Genomic DNA, 19,478 nt, shown 5'->3' on the forward strand with positions numbered 1-19,478 from the left:
GACTTGATTTCACAACAAGAAAACTGAAACATACTCAATATCTAGTCTCCAAATCAACACAATATACTCAAATATTTCCTCAAAACTACCAAATAAACCTGATATTTATTATTTATTTATAACATTTTGTGTCAAATAATTGATAGGGTGTATTTTTTTAGCATTTGGAAGTGACTTAGGTTCAAACTATAGGTGATGCTCAGTTGTGCAGTTATTTCCATTCAGTTTCTTTTAAACGAAAAGTAGCCTGAGACTGGAAAGGAGAGTGGAAAGTGCTGGAGGGGAGAGACTTCTTAAACCTGCCTCCTCCTGCCAATTGTCCACTCAAAAGTTGCAGAAAGGGAAGTATGGAGAAATGAGGGACAGGAGAAGGCTATCAACACAGGGACATAATCACAGTCTGTGTAGTCCACACAGGTCATAAAAGATCTGGCCTGTCAAATACCAGGCAGAATTCAATGGGGCACTTCTCCCCCCCGCTAATTCTGTTGTGCCAGCAGCCGCGACTGCTTGCACAATGCAAGTTTGCATTTATAGGGCAATCTGAAACGAGCAAGAATGCTCGTTTCTGGAAGGAGGCGGGTTAGTGAAGCTTGAGTAAGGGAGTGCCACCGACCTGCTTCATTCCAGAAATAAGCAATACAGCTCATTTCAGGGCTTCCCCAAGGAACTGCTAAATCTTCCTTGCATAAGCAATTGGTCCCACTCGCACGACACGATGAGAGGATCCACCACTTGTGCAATAGAAATGACAGGTGAAAAAGAATCAGTGGAGGCATATGCCTCCATCCCCGTTGGATACTGCCCAGTATGTGTGCATTTTTCAAATATGTATCCTGCAACCATCCAGGTCAGAAAATTGCTTTTTCTCTCTAATGAAAAACAGACTCTCAAGAGTTTAAAATCTCTACTATATGATAGGTTCACTATATGATAGGTTCAGCTGTGTTGTACTACGGGGAGCTTTAGAGCTGTGTTCGGAATTGCAATGTCGTGTCCGCCATTTTCCTCTTATAATCTTCATCAAACGTCTCATTCTGAGCAACAGTGAAGTGATTCTTCCAGTCCCCAGCAACGCCTAGAAAACAGAAGAATATGAATTTGACCCTAGAAGGTTCTCTAGAAGTAGAGGGTGAAGGGGTTGAAAATAAATAGGGCCTGCAAGCTTTAATCGGTAGATTAATCAATGAAGCTTTAATCGGTAAAGGTAGATTTTAATTGATGAAAGTCCACTGCATCAAGCTGGGAGGTAAGGACTTACTTGTCTACTTTTTGGTTTGTTATTTTGTTTCTGGCATGTAAATGTAATTGGGGGTGGGGAGAATTAAAGATGGCCTTTACTTCTAACAATCATCTGAAAAGGCACATACACTGCAGTGCTATTCAGGTTTGTTTATCAGTTAACCGCAGGTGATAAGTTAATAGGAATTCTTTAAAAATCACTGTTGGCCCAATCAAATACTAAGGAATAATGACCTAAGAGAGTCACATAAATCTTTACCCTTGCGCATGAACGGGGAGATACTTTGATCCATCACAGCAGTTGGAACCATCCTGTAGTTTGCAGTAAGATTACCCTTCATCATTTCAAAGGATGTGTTGTAGACAACCTTATCCACAACTGATTCTTCCAGGTCCTTCCCCAAGAAATGAATGAGTTTCTTAATCTCACATTTTGGATCCTATGGAACATGGCATTGAAATGGCATTACCATTGGTATGGACCTCAAATATTCCATGGAGCAATGGTGTTTCCTCTTTCAGCAAGCTATAAAAACCCAGATAGTGCAAAGTAAAAGACATTCATTATCTTTGTGCTGGACCAAATGAGCCATAGATGGGCATCTTCTCTGAGCATTGTCCACTCTTCTCCCCAAGACCTGCCCCTGGCCTGGAGGCTACCAGGAACTTGAGGAGGCAGCAGATTGTTATCTGCAATCTATGATTGCCTCTTGCTTCTCATTCTCCCCATGGGGAATGAGAAATGGGAATTATGCTGGCTGCGCACTCAGCTGGTGCTTGCTGGAAGGCAAAGGATGAGTGAAGTCAGCCAGAGCACTCGGCCGATACTTGCAGGAACCACTGTGCTTCACTTGTCCTCCGTCTTCCCCTTGTAGGGGAGGCAAAAGTTGAGCAAAGCTGGCCGGAACATCCTGCTGGCGCTTGCAGGAACCTCTGAAAGCACTGGCTGAGTGTGCTTCGCCTACCCTGCATCCCCACCCCATGGGAGAAGATATGGACAGGTGAAACCAGTTATAGGGGTTCAACTGTGGACGGGTCTTCCCCAATGTGGGAAATGCTGCATGCAGTGAAGCTGGTTTCCAGCCAACGCACCAGGTGGAGATCCTCCTGGCATATCAGCCTGGAATCCAATGGAGTCAGGGTGTGTGACTCTGCTCCTGATGTCATTCATCCCACAGAAGGCTGGAGGAGGGGGTCATCTGAGATGGACTGCCAATGTGTCTGGGAAGGTAATTCTTTTCTACAAAAGTGTTTTAATCTTTGTAAACTGCCCAGAAAGCTTCAGCTACGCATGTAAGATTATTTCTTCATTTGAAATTTTACTAGATATGTTTAAGATCGCGGTTATAAAAGTTTGTTGGCATAGCATAGAGAAAGAAGCTTTTGGGGGCATAGAATGGGTTTGAAGGGGTGTACAAGTGATAGGGTAATGCTTTAATATTAAGGGGACAAGTAGGCATACACACACATAGAACACTGTATCAGTGTTGATTTGGTTTGGATAAGGCCTGATAGAAAGTGATTTGGAAATATGATTTGATATTGTTCAGTGACGTTACTCATGAAGACTTGCAACTTGGAATTGCTCAAAAGACAGTAGTCATATGAACTTGTGACATGTACTAACTGTAACTAGGGGAAGGGTCCAGGGTGAAGGACAGGTGAGGCTGTGGATAGAAAAATAAGAGCCAGACATCCACAAGAACAGGGAACTTGACCTTTCGTTGTCCTAAACAAATACGTCAGAAAGGGGAGGAGGTTTTCAGGAGAGGATGGTCTAAATAATGAGGTGGTCCAATGGGTTTAGGAGTTCAGAAGATGTCAATAGGAGGAGCTGATTATGTCAGATCGGGCATTTAAGGGTGAGCACAGAGGGATAAGGTGTCTTCCCTTTCCCTCAGGCATGGTTTGGTCTTGCCTGGGAGAGATGGGAGTCCCTCTGTGGAGAAGAGCTCCTTCACAGAGTCTGTGTCTGTCTTTGTTTGTGTTTGTCTACGTTTGTCTTGTTCTCCAAATCTGCCAGACTTGTGAGTACGTTCTTTTAATTTGATTTGCTGAATGGAGGTTTGTGTGTTAGACTTTAACTTTCTTAAATTGTTTTAATAAATGTTTTAAAGTTATAACTAGGGGTGTGCACGGACCCCCCGCTCCGCTTCACTTGCAGATCCGCCATTTTCCGGATCGGGCCGCTCCGCCCCACCCCCGCTCCGCCCACTTCCGCTCCGCTCCGCCCGGAGCTCCGGATCCGGATCCGGAGCTCCATTTCCCCCCCCCCCCCCATAGGCTTGCATTGAAAGCTAAAAAATTATACAACTTTTTTTCTGTTCAAGTTAGAAACCTCATGTTTGGCACCATGACACCTCATGGGGATATACACACACACGCCAAGTTTCAAAGCAATCCCATCATCCCCTGATTTTTGGCGAATTTTTGAAAATCGGGCACCCCACACACAACATCCCTGCGAGGTGTGTTAAAAAACACGGGGAAAAGCCCGTTCAGATGAAGAAAGAGAAGTTTCCCAGAATCCCAAGTTACCTGTTTTGCCTATGCCCTCCTCCAACTTTGGGATCATCATGACCGGGAGCTGACTCTGCCCCTCAGCCCTTTGAAAAAGGTATTTTTCCCGCCGATTTTTTAAAAACTTCTAGCCCGCGACCCGTACGATGCAGAAAGTTGAGAGTGGTCTCAAAATGACCCCCATCCACGACTCTCTGTGCACAAGAATTTTCAGAATGATAGCTTAAACCCCCCCCCAGTTATCCCCGATTCTTTCCATCAATGCAATCCTATGGGCGAAAAGCCGAAAACGCAGTTTGAGCCGCGCGGTTGACCCGATTTTCACAAAAATATAGCCCGCGACCCGTACGATGCAGAAAGTTGAGAGTGGTCTCAAAATGACCCCCATCCACGACTCTCTGTGCACAAGAATTTTCAGAATGATAGCTTAAACCGCCCCCCAGTTATCCCCGATTCTTTCCCTCAATGCAATCCTATGGGCGAAAAGCCGAAAACGCAGTTTGAGCCGCGCGGTTGACCCGATTTTCACAAAAATATAGCCCGTGACCCGTACGATGCAGAGAGGTGAGAGTGGTCTCAAAATGACCCCCATCCACGACTCTCTGTGCACAAGAATTTTCAGAATGATAGCTTCAAAAACAACGTAGTTATGCGCGATTATTTGCCGCAATGCAATCCTATGGCGAAATGTTTTCAAGATGGCGACCGGAGCGCTCCGCCTGAACTCGGAGCTCCGAAAAATGGCCGCTTCTCTTCGCCTTGCTTCTAGGGGGTCCGCGGTCCGCTCCTACTCCGCCTCTGGGTAAGGCGGAGCAGGCCAATCCGCTACTGCTTCTACGCTCCTAATCGGAGCGGAGCACATCCCTAGTTATAACAGTTTCATTGGGCTTGTGAGTCTGAGTGAAGTCAATCATTCTGGATGTCTACCTCTGGATTTTCTTTACATCTACTATAGAGGGGAATTTAAGGAGTACTGTTACAAGGTATTGCAGGAACATGTGCCTATGTTCAGTACCTCTTAAAAGATCACCAGAAAATTCCTCCTACAGGTGGTATATAAATGATAATGATGATGATGATAATAATAATAATAAGTCACCTGTGCAATTTGTTTCTTCCGTTGCTTCACTCATTAAAATAAAAGGATGTTCTCTTACCTCTTTCATGTCCTCATAAAACAGGTATAGCATGGGGTGGTCTTTCTTCTTATTCCACCAGCTTTTCACATGTTCGTACCAGGAGCCAAAAGCAACTAGATTTTGAGAAAGCGATAAACAGACACAGTCAAGTGAAAAGGTGATTGTTGATATATATAAAAGGTAGATCTTTTAATAGTAGAAGGACCTAATGCAGGATGGGGAACTGTTTGGAGTCCAGGGGATGGGGTGCACAAGATGGTATAAGGGGTGGGGGTCTGCCCTGTGCACAAGATGATAAAGGGGTGGGGGTCCTACCATGACATCATGGGCAGGGACTCAGCCTCTGATGTCATCAGGCCAGAGAGCCTGCTTTGCTGCACCTGGGCTTCCCCCGACAGGGAATGCAAGGGAGGAACAAAACCAAAAAGGTTCAGGTCCTTCATTCCTCCTCGGGGAGGGGGCTGACTCCCTGCAAGCCTGATAGACTGAAAATGGGTTGGAGGTTCCCCAACCCTGGCTTAATGGCTAAGGTGGAAAGCCCCCAGTGACTAATTCACTAGTTAGATTTAGGCAAGCCTTCTCCTTATCAGCCTCAGTTCTTCCTGTGCAACATGGAAATAATGCTGGTCTACCTTGCTCTGTAAACTTTGCACAGATAACATGCATAAAGCACTCAAAGGGCACTTTATAGGTGCTAAGTGTTATCAGCATTCTCACAGGTACTTCAGCCTACAGCAACAGCTTCTTCTACCAACCTGTGCTGCAGCACCATAGGCTGAGCCAGCCTTGGGCCTGCTCTGAAGTTTCCCCAGTTCAGCTTTTGGCACAACCACCTAATCGCTTGGCCATGAATCAATATGGGCTAATTTCCACCCATGCCTTCAGCATACACACAATTAGCTCAGTTTAGGGTGCCATAGCTCAAAAATAAATGAAAACTGTCTGCCAAAGGGCAAAACGATTGTAAAAATACTAACTCTCCGGGAGATCACCATACAGTCCTGTATGGAAACAGTGGATCCACTTTATTTATACATATATATGTAATCCAGACAAGCTGGACCTGAATACTATAACAACTGGGTGAAGCCACGTGAAATCTAAAAACAGAGCACACAGAGAACAGCCCATCATTAATTAATTAAACCCCAAGGGGCCATGGTGCATGTCATCTATCATTATGAATATACAAACCCCAACCGGAAGTTGCCATTAGGGCTGTGCACAGACCCCCCGAACTGCTTCGTGGCCCGATCCGCAACTTTCGGATCGGGCCAATGCGTTTCGGGTCGATCCAACCCTCCCCCGCTCCACTCCAGATCTGGAGGGTCGGATAGAGATTTTGCTCCCCCTTCCCACTTACTTGCCTCCGCGGCAGATGGCGGAGGCAGGTAAGTGGGGAAGGGGGGTAAAATGGGTGCCGAATAAGCTCCCCTCCCCCCTTACCTGGCTCCACCACAGTCGCCGCACGGACTGCGGTGGCAGAGCTAGGTAAGCCCCCATTCTCCACCACCACTTACCTGCCTCCGTTGAGGTCCGGCGCCTGCATCAGCTTGAGGCCTGGCCCTCAGTTGAAGCCAGCACCGGACCGCAATGGAGCCAGGTAAGCACCCCTCCCCCCTGCCCCCTTAGCTGGCTCCGCCGCTGTCACCACACGGACTACAGTGGTGGAGCCAGGTAAGTTCCCCTCCCCCCCCCCACTTACCTGCCTCCGTCGCGGTCTGGCACTGAGGTTGAAGCCTGCGCCAGACCGCAACGGACGTAGGTAAGCCCCCTGCCCCCTTACCTGGCTCGGCCACCATCACCGCACAGACTGCAGCGGCGGCACCAGCACCAGTTGAGCCCCCCTCTCCCCTTACCTGTGTTCAGAGCTCCGGATGGAGGCGAACCGCTTCGCCTCAATCCGCAGCTCCCCCGACCCGATCCAGATCCGCCTTTGGTGGAGGCGGATCGGGTCGGTTCGCTCCGGATTCGCGATCCGAATCGGAGCGGAGCACAGCCCTAGTTGCCATGGCTTGTCATGTACTGTGAATCTGCCACGTACTGTGAATCTGACCATGGGTTATGCAAAGGTTGTTTAACTCTCAAATGTGGGATGTGATGTAGGTAGCTGTTTTATCAGCCTCGTGTGGCACAGAGTGGTAAAGCAGCAGTTACTGCAGCTGAAACTCTCCCCACGGCCTGAGTTCGATCCCAGCGGAAGCTGGTTCTCAGGCAGCCGGCTCCGGTTGACTCAGCCTTCCATCCTCCCGAGGTCAGTGAAATGAGTATCCAGGTAGCTGGGGGAAAGGTAACCACGACTGGGGAAGGCAATGGCGAACCACCCCGCTACAAAGTCTGCCAAGAAAACGTCAGCGAAAGCAGGCGTCCCTCTAGGAGTCAGCAATGACTCAAGTGCTTGCACGAGAGGTTCCTTTCCTTTCCTTTTATAAGTGAACAGCAAAACATCTTCAGTCCACAATATCATCACTTTATGTTTACTGAAGAAGTGAAACTTCTGACTCCACATAGTTGCAAAAGGATGGCTAGACTCACTTCTTCCTGCCATGAATTTCTTCAGATAGGCATCCCAGGTTCCAGGGTCTGGGTGCAGCTTATTCATCAAGTCAAAGTGGTAGAAAGAGACAGCGACATCCTTTGCATTGCGAGCTACATAGATCATCTGCGATAGAGGAAAGAAGAAGAAGAAAAAGATTATCACAGTTGTACTGGCAATTTTTCACCGTAGAGGTTTAATAGACAGCAAGATCCACGCATGGCTTTGACAGTCAAAAAGATTTTCATGTAAGGCAGTAACAATGTACACACACACACACACTCCTCTTATCTTTAATTCTTTATTTTCAAGTTTTATATTACTGTTCCAAATAAATAAATAAATAAATAAATAAGATGTAAAAATGGATTGTGCATATTTCTGTTATGGGTTGGCATGATATAGTAGCGACTTTCCAGATTCAAGCCCAATATACCACAAGGACCAAACCTAAAACTGGCTGGAAAAGGCGTAGGCAGCTATAGTGGGTTTGCAAATGGGAAGACTTTATGATCTTTTTACTGTCTCTCTGCTACACTAACAGTGGATTCAAATGCAGAGCTCCCATGGGAATGGTTTTTTTTAAAATATTAAAACAAGTGTTTTATCTCTGTAGCATGTGAGAGGCAATAAACAGAATTTCATGCTGATGTCACGTGTTTGAGTAGAATAAGCAGGCCAAGATTTCCAAGGTGCTTGAAGGTTTAAGAACCAGCTCAGCGGCTTAGTTTTACTGGAGGACCTCTATGTGGAAAGGGCTGAGGGTTGTTGGCCAGAGCGTCAGCACCTCTGCTTCTTAAAATAACTTTGACAGAGCAGCTGATGCCCTGTCCCTTCATAGGAGAAGGCATTGCATTGATGTTTTGAAAGCAAGAAGAACCATGGATACAAGACAGCAGACACTAATACACTGAAAGGAGGTTTCTTTTACATAACGTTGTTGCCAAATAGTCAGACGTGGTTTGGAGTTGGGCTGCGTTATGTTTTTGTTTATTCATTGGGTGTAGCTGTTAATTAATTGGGCGTCCCATCAAGCTAAAGATTGCCAGTCTACTTCTCCTCCTCTGGAATTGAGGACTATATGTATTACCTTGTTCCCTAAATATGGAGTGGGGAGCAGATGGTACTCCTCAAATACTAGGTTTCAGTAGCTGCTCACTGGTTCAATAAACCATTTCCACTGACTTGAAGAAGGAACAGCCTTTTTCCCCACTTTCTATTTGCTCCAATGACAAGATCGATGTGAACTCATTAAATTTTTCAGGTAGATTCTCTAAAGAAGTCAGTCTATCAATTCAAGTAGGTTTTCTGACTACTTGACAGGAAATATTTCTGCTACTGATATCACCACAAAGGCCACAGCTAGACCTAAGGTTTTTCCTGGGATCATCCAGGGTTTGCCCCTGCCTGAGCACTGGATCCCCTGTGTGTCACCTAGATGAACAGGTTTGATCCAGGGATAAACCTTAGGTCTAGCTATGGCCACGAAGAGCATAATGGTTTCCTTCCAGGTCAATATCACAGGAGAAAAGAGTACAGAATGTGTCTATGAGTCACCTCCACATATCAGTATACTGTAAGGGTCAGCAACTCACAGCCCCTAAGCCATATCTGACCACCACCACCCTCCTGGCTCCCAAAAGGGGGAAAAGGATGTGAATAACCAGCATTTGTGATAAATGGGCTTGAAAGCAGACTGTCTGGGGCAGTTGGGAGTGCTTGGGGGTATGACCTGCCACTTCTCGCCCTTTCCTTCTCAAAGTACCTCTCAGGCAAAAGTAGTTGCTGACCTTGTGGGATCGGTCCCCAAGTTTATTACCTTGCAGTCCTTTTCCCAGAAGGACTTGGGAAGGAGGTTAACTGGGAGGTGGGTCTTCACCACTCGAGGAGACGCCATCTGAGCTAATTGTTCTGTGCCTGAAGAGCAATATGGTGTTACTCGGTAAGGCATATGATCAAGTTTGTAAAGTAATTGTCAGCACATGAACAACAGCTTTTGGACTGTTGGCCTGGAGAACGGCAGGCCCTTATTCTGTCTGTGTGCCTTCACCACCCACCTCTGGTGAGGGGAGGAGGAAACTGCTAGGAGATCTGCGGCACACCAACCACATTAGAAATCTGGTTTCTGGTTTTCGTGGTGGCAATGTTTCTCCTTCTAGTTACTAGCACAGAGAGCGATGCGATCATGCTGTATGTCTTTGAAAGCTGCTTTTGATTTGGGCCGACCAGTTCTCTTCTTGCATTTAATACACCTAAGTCACTTGTTTTCGGTTGACGCATTACTAGATAAGGCACTGGCGATGTGTAGGCCTGCTTATATCACTTCATCTTCTTTGACTGTCTACAGGTTATCGAAAATTTGAATATAAGGATGGCGAGAAAGCCTTTGGTGATCTGGTGACACCTGGGGAGCCTCATTCTGCAGAGGAAACAGGATGTCTTGTTTTTCTGCAGAAACAGTGATTCCGCTGGGAAACGAGATGTGCGGGGAGTGCACGCCTTGTGTCCCAGTAGAATTGTGCTCCCAACAGCCTACTGAATAGCTGCTTTGGAGGCCATCAAGAATCCCATTCTACTGGGAAAGAAGGTGGGCACTCTGCACATGCTTTGTTTCCCAATAGAATCACTGGGACTTCAGGAGTGGCAGCAGGGCTTGTGGGGGGGGGATGTCACACAAATGGCCATGTCAGGACACATACATCCCACAGGCCACATGTTGTCCACCCTTGATGTACACAGAGCTCAAAGCTGAGCAGGAGACCTATAACCATCCCACTTCTTTTCAGGCAGCCATGACTGAGTGCGGCCTAATCATCCTGTTTCCGTTTTTCTTTCATTTCAGGCAGTGGATGTGGGAAGAGAGAACACCCTCTGAAAATATATTCTGACCTGTGCACAGAACAGGCAAATCTGTGCAAGGAAAAAACATTTTGCTTTCATGTTCCCATTCCTCAAGAGAAACACAGAGAGGCTTTCATCCTCTGCCAGGCAGGCAGAAACATGACCTGCCAGTTGAAGCCTCTTCTTCCTCCACCCCCTTAATGTAAGTTCTCTCAGTAAGCAGTTCCAGATGTACCTGCTTGCATCTTCCCTGGGGCAGCAAATTCCAACATGGGGACTTTATTGAAAATCGCATCCCGTTTGCATTTGTCAACGTCACCATCATTCAGGATCATGTCCACAATTTCACTCACCCATGTAGTGCCTGGAAACAAATACAAATCCCAGTTAGGCTTACCTGGACTCAGCGTACCTGGAAGAAAATCAGTGCTGTGAGATCAGTAGGAGGGTCTAATGTAGCAGGTGGACTGCAGGCTGCAAACAGTGTGAGGCTGGAAAAAGTCCTAATGTCTACTCACTGTCATGTGGGTTTAATCCTGTACAGGTGTCATATATGTGTTTACTAGAATGTAAAAGTGCTTCCAAACCAAGGGCTCCTAGCGTTACCAATCAAAAGTCATTGTCCAGCTGTTCCATCTTTTCCTCCTTAATATATTTTCTATGGTAAGAAAAAAGATGGAAGAAGCAGTCTGGGAAAACATGGACGTGTTACAAATAGAAGACACTGCCTGAACCCCTGTAAAATTCTGTGTTCAGCGTTACCCACTTCATCCCCAGGATTTAAAGGGTTGCCCCAAATTGTGAGGTGTCCCCTCCTCACAGTCCACTCCTCCCCAAGTTGGCAGGAACTCTTGTTCATAGAAAAGTCCACCCACTTTTAAGCTTCCAGTCTCAGTTACTGCATATTGCTCAACAGCTGCAAACTAGGCACAGTTACTGCGACGGGGAGTGAAAAAGGGTGTCTGTGCACTTTTTCTTTATAAAAATAGTTTCTGGAGACTCAGGCAAGCAAGGATTTGAAACAGGGGACCCCAAGCTTCAAGGGGACCCTTAGAAACCTGGGGATAACCTTGCTAATGGGGTGATCTACACCCCATTTCCCCACCTGTCAACTGTCAAGGCAGCCGATATACTGTCTAGTCTTGCCTGCTGCCTTGTATGTTTGACAGCTCAAACATACAAGGCTCCAAGCAAGGCAAGTCTGTATATTTTTGGCAGTTGGAGCAGCGCACTTGCGCAACTCCAAAAACTCAATTAAAAAAGGGGGAGCGTTTGTGCACATTCCCAAGGACTGGAAAAAAAATGTGAAAAAAATATTTAAGTCCTATTTTGCGCAAATAAAAAGAAAATACATAAAAAGTCTCCGACCATGACCGGGAGCATGAGCAAAGCAGGTACCGGAGACTTGGTAGCAGAAATGACAGGGTTCTGCTACCACGTCCCCTGGGATACCAGGCAGAGCTGGCTGGAGCATCAAGGGAGAATGAGGAGGGGAACAAACCATGGTGGGCCTGATAGACTATCGGGCCCATGATGGGTTGTTCGGACACCAACCCACACTGCATGGCTTGTTTCACAGGGTCAGTTGTTGTGTCATGTGAAGTCAGGCATTGTGAAATTGCTCTGTTCCATCCTGACACTGAAAACTCACCAGATTTTGGGTACGTAGCTATCACAATATCATCAGGCCTGCTCTGGAAATTATCAATTCTGTCCCAGTCTAAGGAGAACGCGTAAACCATAGGGACGCCATGGATCATCTGCCAATCTTTCCGAAGATAAGCATCTGGGATGGCCATCTTTGGGGAAACGTCAGGCAATAGAATCGAAATAAGAGAAGGGAAGAGAACCACCTGCAAGGACATCCATTGCATTATTGGACACTTTGCTGAATAAGTTAGGAAGAGTTTATTATTAATTAGCATAATTACCTCTGTGTTTGTTGCCATGCTAATAAAGTGCTCTAAATACCTAACTATTGGGGGGGGGGGAGTACCATTATTTGACTGGACGATTGGCCAAGGGTGTCCTTCATACCTACTCTCAACATTTTACAGACGATAATAGGAACATTGTTCTCTCACTAAGGGCTGCTATCCTTCACATTATCTATTTCTGGAGACTATTTTTTGGAGGCCCCTTAAATAACTTCTTCTAGTTAGTCCTATGAATTTATTTATTTATTTATTACATTTTTATACCGCCCAATAGCCGAAGCTCTCTGGGCGGTTCACAAAAATTAAAACCATAATAAAACTACCAACAGGTTAAAAACACAAATACAAAATACAGTATCAAAAGCACAACCAGGATAAAGCCACGCAGTAAAAATAGATATAAGATTAAAATACAGAGTTAGAACAGTCAAATTTACATTTAAGTTAAAATTAAGTGTTAAAATACTGAGAGAATAAAAAGGTCTTCAGCTGGCGACAAAAAGAGTACATTGTAGGCGCCAGGCGGACCTCTCTGGGGAGCTCATTCCACAGCCGGGGTGCCACAGTGGAGAAAGCCCTCCTGCTAGTAGCCACCTGCCTCACTTCCTTTGGCAGGGGCTCACGGAGAAGGGCCCCTGTAGATGATCTTAAGGTCCGGGCAGGTACATATGAGAGGAGGCGTTCCTTCAAATAACCTGGCCCCAAACCGTTTAGGGCTTTGAATGTCAATACCAGCACATTGAATTGGGCCCAGACCACTATGAACCACGTGGGGATAGGAAGCCTGGTCAATGAACCATGGAGCGGAGTAGAGAATGCAAACTAAGAAACTGCCCCCATCTCTTGGACCATCGTGAGATACTCTTCTGCTCACTCTCTTGGTGCTGGGCCCAGTTAGACTCACTGCCTCTGATCCTGCTCGAGGTCAGGATGGAGACATTGCCTCAGAGTGGGAAAACTACAAGCATATTCCTCTATACATCTGCAATAATAATACTTGCCATGTATATAGCATTCAAAGCACTTCACATATTTGCTCTCTCTAATCCTACAACAAGCAGTGTTATCATCATATTGCAGGTAAGAGCGCTGATAGCAGCTTGCAAAGAGTTAGCTTGTGAATTTGTGCCTGAATAGCAATCTGTGCCTGGGGCTCTTCCTGGCTCGTTCTACACAAGTTCCAAGGCCTTGACAAGTGGTCTCTGAGCAAGAAGAGGATAATTAATGTGAATTTAGCTCAGTGTTCAGGTATGTACATGACTCTCTCTTTTTTAAAAATAGCAGCCTCAGCTCTAGGAACAGGAAGGGAAAGGAAAGGAACCTCTCATGCAAGCACTTGAGTCATTGCTGACTCCTCGAGGGACGCCTGCTTTCGCTGACATTTTCTTGGCAGACTTTGTAGCGGGATGGTTTGCCATTGCCTTCCCCAGTCGCAGTTACCTTTCCCCCAGCTAGCTGGGTCCTCATTTTACCGACCTCGGAAGGATGGAAGGCTGAGTCGACCTAAGCCGGCTGCCTGAGAACCAGCTTCCGCTGGGATCGAACTCAGGCCGTGGGGAGAGTTTCGGCTGCAGTAACTGCCACTTACCACTCTGCCCCACACAAGGCTCTCGGAACAGGAAATGAGAGCCAATATCCAATGTAGTAACTAAGAAAAAGAAACAAATGTTACAACCACATTTGGACGGCGCACAGATCTGGAGCTGGTTGGTTCTGTTACATGATACTGCCTTTTATGAAACATGTCGCTACTTTTAACACATACTTTTAGTCCAGGAAATGTTACAGGCTCCTTATCTCAGAATTTCTATATTTTTAAAAAACCAATTCTAAACATATTGTACCTTCGGGAATGCCCCAGCTCAGCCTCATGTAAATCATCTGTTTGGTGAGGTTCTCACATGCAGCAGTGTGTATCCCACTGCTGTGTGTAAGAACAAGGTGCTGGTTTTAACCTTTAAAGCCTTACACGGCTTGAGGCCACAATACCTGATGGAACGCCTCTCCCAACATGAACCTACCCGTACACTGCGCTCAACATCCAAAGTCCTCCTCCAGGTGCCTACTCCGAGGGAAGCTCGGAGGACAGCAACAAGAGAGAGGGCCTTTCGGTGGTGGCCCCCCAATTGTGGAACAATCTCCCTAACGAGGCCTGTCTGTCGCCGACATTGTTATCTTTTCAGTGCCAGGTCAAGACTTTCCTTTTCTCCCAAAAATTTAGCAATATGTAATTAGCCTGGGTTTGTTTTTCTATGTTTGTATGTTTTTAAATTTTTGTATATTGTTTTTAAGGGTTTTTATCCTATGTAAACTGCCCAGAGAGCCACGGCTATGGGGCGGTATACAAATGTAATCAATAATAATAAATCAATAATAATAATAATAGGAATTTCCCAGTGCACACAGTTGGGCAAGCAGTGGAGGGGTTTTGCCTTCCTCATAGCAAGTAACCTCAAGGATGTCTTATCAGTACAATGGGTGTAAGTGGTGTGACAAGAAATCCCTAAATATTGTTGCTTTGTTTTTGTTACGACTGTACAATGCAACCATAGAAGGCTTCAGGCTAGATTCATTCTTAGGGAAACGGGAATGGGCTCCCCACTTCCTATGGTGGAATCCGCTTAAGGGATCTTGGGGAATGTGGTGGCAAGACTCTGCCCTGCTTAGGGGAGACAAAACTGCCACACACCCAGGGCCCAGGAAGGGCCCAGAAGAATGGTTTATGCCACGGTGGGCCTAAGTCACCTGCCTCCTCCACCACTTCCAACCCAGTAGGTTGGCTGGGGCCCGTCAGGCAGCCGGCTCGGGTCGACTCAGCCTTCCATCCTCCCGAGGTCAGTAAAATGAGTACCCAGTTAGCTGGGGGAAAGGGAATCACGGCCGGGGAAGGCAACGGCAAACCACCCCGCTATAAGGCCTGCCAAGAAAATGTCAGCGAAAGCTGGCATCCCTCCAAGAGTCAGTAATGACTCAGTGCTTGCACGAGAGGTTCCTCTCCTTTCCTCCTTTGGCGCCACAAGGCGCGTTGCTCCCACACTTTCATTTCTTCTTGGCATCTGCACGGGAAGGAATGCAAGTACAAACTTTCCAGCTCTGGAAAAGCAACAAAAATTAAAACCGGGGGGGAGGGGGAGAGGAATGGGGCCATTCCTCCTCCCTTTTTTATTTTATTGTCTGTATATGCACAGCTGCACAGATACAGATAATAAAAATAAAAAATGGGGGGGGGGAGGAACGAGGGAGCCACAAAGAGATGCGAGGAGAAGGACTGGGTGAACCACGTCTCCTCCCTCTAGCTGTCCATTCCTCCCCACCCCATTTCTTTCTATTTTTATTACCTGTATCTGCGCAGATACAGATAACAAAATAAAAAAGGGGCAGGAACATTCCTCTCCCCCCACCCCATGTTTTTTAAAAACATTTACAGGCGGCCATGGCAACTAATCAGGGAGCGCCATGGGCTGTGACAAGCCTCCACTGTCAAAAAAAAGTTGGGGTAAGTGCTCAACTTTTTTGGAGTGGAGTTTCCAAGGTTTGGTTTCCCCGGATGGCTTTGCAATGGCGGCTGCGTCACGTAGATGACATGCCGCTAATGGGAAGCCACCCCAGGGCAAACCCTTCATGCAGACATTCCTCTCCTCAATGGTATTGGCCATCAAGAGGCTGCCCGATGACTGGATCCGTGCCTTGTGACACCGTCAAATCTATTTCACTCTAAACAATGAAGTTGTGGCTAGTTACTAATGCAGCCAGGACTGAGTGTCAATTACCGCCTTCCTCTTCCAGTTTCCTGGACGCTACCTTCCACTCTGCCTGGACAAATTGCAACTTACAATTTTCCAGTTCATGGAAGAGCTGCAATTTCACACAAATGAATGGCTCTGACATTATACTGCTCACACAAGCCAACTGCTCTGCTTACTCTTAAGGGAGCAGGTTTTTGTGAAAACCTGCCACAGTTTATACTAGTGATTTTGTTTCTATGGGCTTCTCTAAACAAGTGATTTATACTGCCCTCGTGGCTGGTCACGGACGTTTATGATTAGGGTGACCATCTGAAAAGGAGGACAGGGCTCCTGTATCTTTAACAGTTGCATAGAAATGGGAATTTCAGCAGGTGTCCTTTGTATATATGGAGAACCTGGTGAAATCCCCTCTTCGTGGGAATCTACACTGATGTTATTCTAACGTTTTGAATGGGTTACTGTGACGCACAGCGTCACGTGACCCTGGGTCTCTAACATTGTAAATGAGTTGTACTTACTGGTTCTTTTTCGTTGTCCCCTTTCTTGTTGCTTAGTTGTAGCGCTGCTACTGATCCATGTGCCTCCTTCTACCGGTAATTTTCCTCTCCCTCTTCTCTGAGAGTAGCAGAGCTGCTGAGTTTGCTCCACCCACTTCCTGTTCTCCTTCCTTCGCCCCATTTGCCATCTTATCTGCTACAGCAGATAAATCACACCAGCATTATACTGTGCAGTCACTGACAATTGCATGCAAAGGACTCAGAAGTTTTCCACCTTGGAATCTGCTTTTATTGTGAAGTACTCCCATGCATCCTGCCTTAATTGTGCTCCTTTTGCAAAAGATTTGCCCTAATTCCGAGCCACTGCTATGGGTGCAGGAGCAGGATTTTAAACAAATGCTTACATCGGCGTAAACTTTAAAGATAAAGACACCAAAATCGGCACAGTAATAGATATTAGGGAGAGCTTTAAGTGTACCAAATTTGAATTGAATTGTGTCATCCATTGATGTTTTTATTTTTATTTTTAACATTTCCCCCCTCTTTGCAAAGGAGCTGAGGAGCACTAAACTCACTTCCTGGTAAGCAAAGGATCGCTGTAGCTCCGTGCAGGAAAATTACCGTATTTCTTCGATTGTAAGACACCACTGATTGTAAGACACCCACTAATTTCAGTACCAACAACAGAAAAAAATCCCTAAGACACACCCGCGATTCTAAGACGCACCCCATTTTTAAAGATGTTTATATGGGGGAAAAAGTGCGTCTTAGAATGGAAGAAATAGGGTAACACGGGTCTCTGCTACCAGTCCAAAACTCTAACCAGCGGGGCTTCAATGGTGTGTTTGAAATAATCCCAACAGCTGGGGCTGCCAAAAACAGGCCTCCCCTTCTGCGCTGCTAAAACTTTTCAATTTGGTCACCCATCCAAACCCTGACCAGATCCAGACCTTCTTAGTTTCAGCAAAGTGGCTGGCTCCTATGCATTCAGGCTATTCCCTGGGACTTGTGTTAAGTTGTTTTGGGAGGGAGTTTGTGTGTGCTTATGACTATTGCCCTGTGGGCGGAGCAAACCAAGCAGCTCTGCTTACTCTCAGAGAAGAGGAAGAACGGAAAGGATTGAACAGTGTACCCTGAAGTAATATTACAGCTAAACTTAAGTAACGCTAGTGTGCCCCGTGATACAGAGACCCACGTTAGAAACGGACACTAGTAACAGTATAAGACTAGCGTAGATCCGGCCTTCATCACAACAGTTAAAGCTGCAGGAGCTATACTAGAGTGAACAGATTTAAAAGAGGGCAGGGCACCTGCAGCTTTAACTGGTATGATGAACAGGAAATCTCACCAGGTTCTCCATATATACAAATGACACCTGCTGAAATTCCCTTTTCAATACAACTGTTAAAGATACAGGAGCCCTGTCCTCCTTTTCATAGGGTCACCCTAGTTTATGGGTGATTTTGATGTCATTGTGAACCTCCTGCATGTCTCCCATTTAAAAAAACCGTGGATATCCCGATTCAATAGTATGAGCACCAAGAGGAAGGGGAGTTTTCAAATTACAGACCGTATGGTTGCCCCACTCCTCCGTGTAATTCAGCTTCTTACAATTGCACAAGAGAAGCAGGAAGCAAAGCTCTGGTAAATTTGCCCTTTAATCTAAAGAACCCCTATCTGGATTCAGGGTGTATATGAAGTAATTCCAAACACAACTCAGCCTAGGCTGACTGAGAGAGATTAAGCAGTAAGAGAAAAACACACACAGAGATTCAGGCAAAACAAAGCAGCAAGCTTCTTAAAGATACAGTCACATAAACCACAGGCAACCTCCTCTTTTTCCCCATACACTGTTTTTTTTAGGGCAGCAGCAGCAGATTCGCAATCCCGGTCTTCACAGTTCCCTCAAGAAGATCAGATCTATGGCTTGAGAATTTAATTTAGCGCCTTCTCCATGAATCAGTAGCCTAGAAACGACGAAGATTTCTTGTAAGGATTTCTTGTACAGGGATATCCTGCAGAAATTAAAAGTACAGATCCCTCTTTCCATTTTGCTTTTGCAGGATAAAAATGCAAACTTTCAAACTCCCCACCCACCCCCAGTCTTATCAAGATCACAGAAGAATCCTGCAGATTTCACCAATTATTGCTGAGAACAAATGCTGATTTTCTAGAAGCAACATTATCTCAGCAGAGAAAAGAGACATGCCAGGCTTACCTTTTCCTCTGCTACTATAGCTTCAACGGTGAAAACCTGCAATTGGCAAGAAGGCAATGTGATTTCTTCGGGGATACAAACAGGGAAGCGATTAGAGAGGTTTTCCTTGCCAACGGAAGAAGAGAGAGAAAAAGCCTGTTAAAAACACAGCCAAGGGAGCCAAAGGTCCTGGTTGCCAAAACTGTGTCTGAAATATGGGAGGAGCTGGGCAATGAAAGCTTGTTTGAAAGCCAGGAAGCAAAGAATGTCTGAACTGAATGACTTTTTGTTTTCTTTTCAAAGCCAGAACAAGTTAAATAATATTCAAACTGCAGTGCTATGCATTTTGTTGCTGGTCTCTGGTTTATCTTCTGGCCTAAACGTTTTCTAAACATTTCTTCCTAGATCTTAAATATGGAAAGGAGGACCGGGCTCCTATATCTTTAACAGTGGTACAGAAAAGGGAATTTCAGCTGGTGTCATTTGTATGCATGCAGCACCTGGTGAAATTCCATCTGCATCACAACAGTTAAAGCTGCAGGAGACATGATAGCAATCTTCAAATGCTTAAAAAGTTGTCAGTGTCGCACAGAGGAGGGCCGGGATCTCTTCTTGATCTTCCCAGAGTGCAGGACACTGAATAATGTGCTCAAGTTACAGAAGCCAGATTCCAGCTGGACATCAGGAAAAACTTCCTGACTGTTAGAGCAGTACAACAATGGAATCAGTGACCTAGGGAGGTCATGGCTTCTCTCACACTAGAGGCCTTCAAGAGGCAGCTGGAGAGCCATCTGTCAGGGATGCTTTAAGGTAGATTCCTGCA

The 19,478-nt window shown here is 45.9% G+C and overlaps 1 protein-coding gene across 3 annotated transcripts; it reads right to left on the reverse strand.

Moving 5' to 3' along the window:
• Positions 1 to 240: 240 nt before the first annotated feature.
• Positions 241 to 18,852, reverse strand: LOC134402134 (sulfotransferase 1B1-like). Of its 3 annotated transcripts, XM_063131477.1 has the most exons (9): positions 18,677 to 18,852; positions 18,308 to 18,425; positions 11,930 to 12,131; positions 10,514 to 10,642; positions 9,257 to 9,354; positions 7,437 to 7,563; positions 4,920 to 5,014; positions 1,502 to 1,682; positions 241 to 1,078 (listed from the first exon to the last, which is right to left on the reverse strand). In XM_063131477.1, exons 3-9 carry the CDS (start codon positions 12,075 to 12,077, stop codon positions 966 to 968), a joined length of 891 nt encoding a protein of 296 aa, XP_062987547.1. In that variant the 5' UTR covers positions 12,078 to 12,131; positions 18,308 to 18,425; positions 18,677 to 18,852; the 3' UTR covers positions 241 to 965. The 3 variants fall into 3 exon arrangements, with proteins under 3 accessions (XP_062987547.1, XP_062987554.1, XP_062987560.1); XM_063131484.1 differs by lacking the exon at positions 18,308 to 18,425; XM_063131490.1 differs by lacking the exons at positions 18,308 to 18,425; positions 18,677 to 18,852 and adding an exon at positions 18,599 to 18,631 and having other exon boundaries at positions 242 to 1,078; positions 11,930 to 12,077.
• Positions 18,853 to 19,478: the final 626 nt, after the last annotated feature.

This window comes from Elgaria multicarinata, chromosome 1 (assembly GCF_023053635.1).
Source record: "Elgaria multicarinata webbii isolate HBS135686 ecotype San Diego chromosome 1, rElgMul1.1.pri, whole genome shotgun sequence".
NCBI lineage: Eukaryota > Metazoa > Chordata > Lepidosauria > Squamata > Anguidae > Elgaria > Elgaria multicarinata.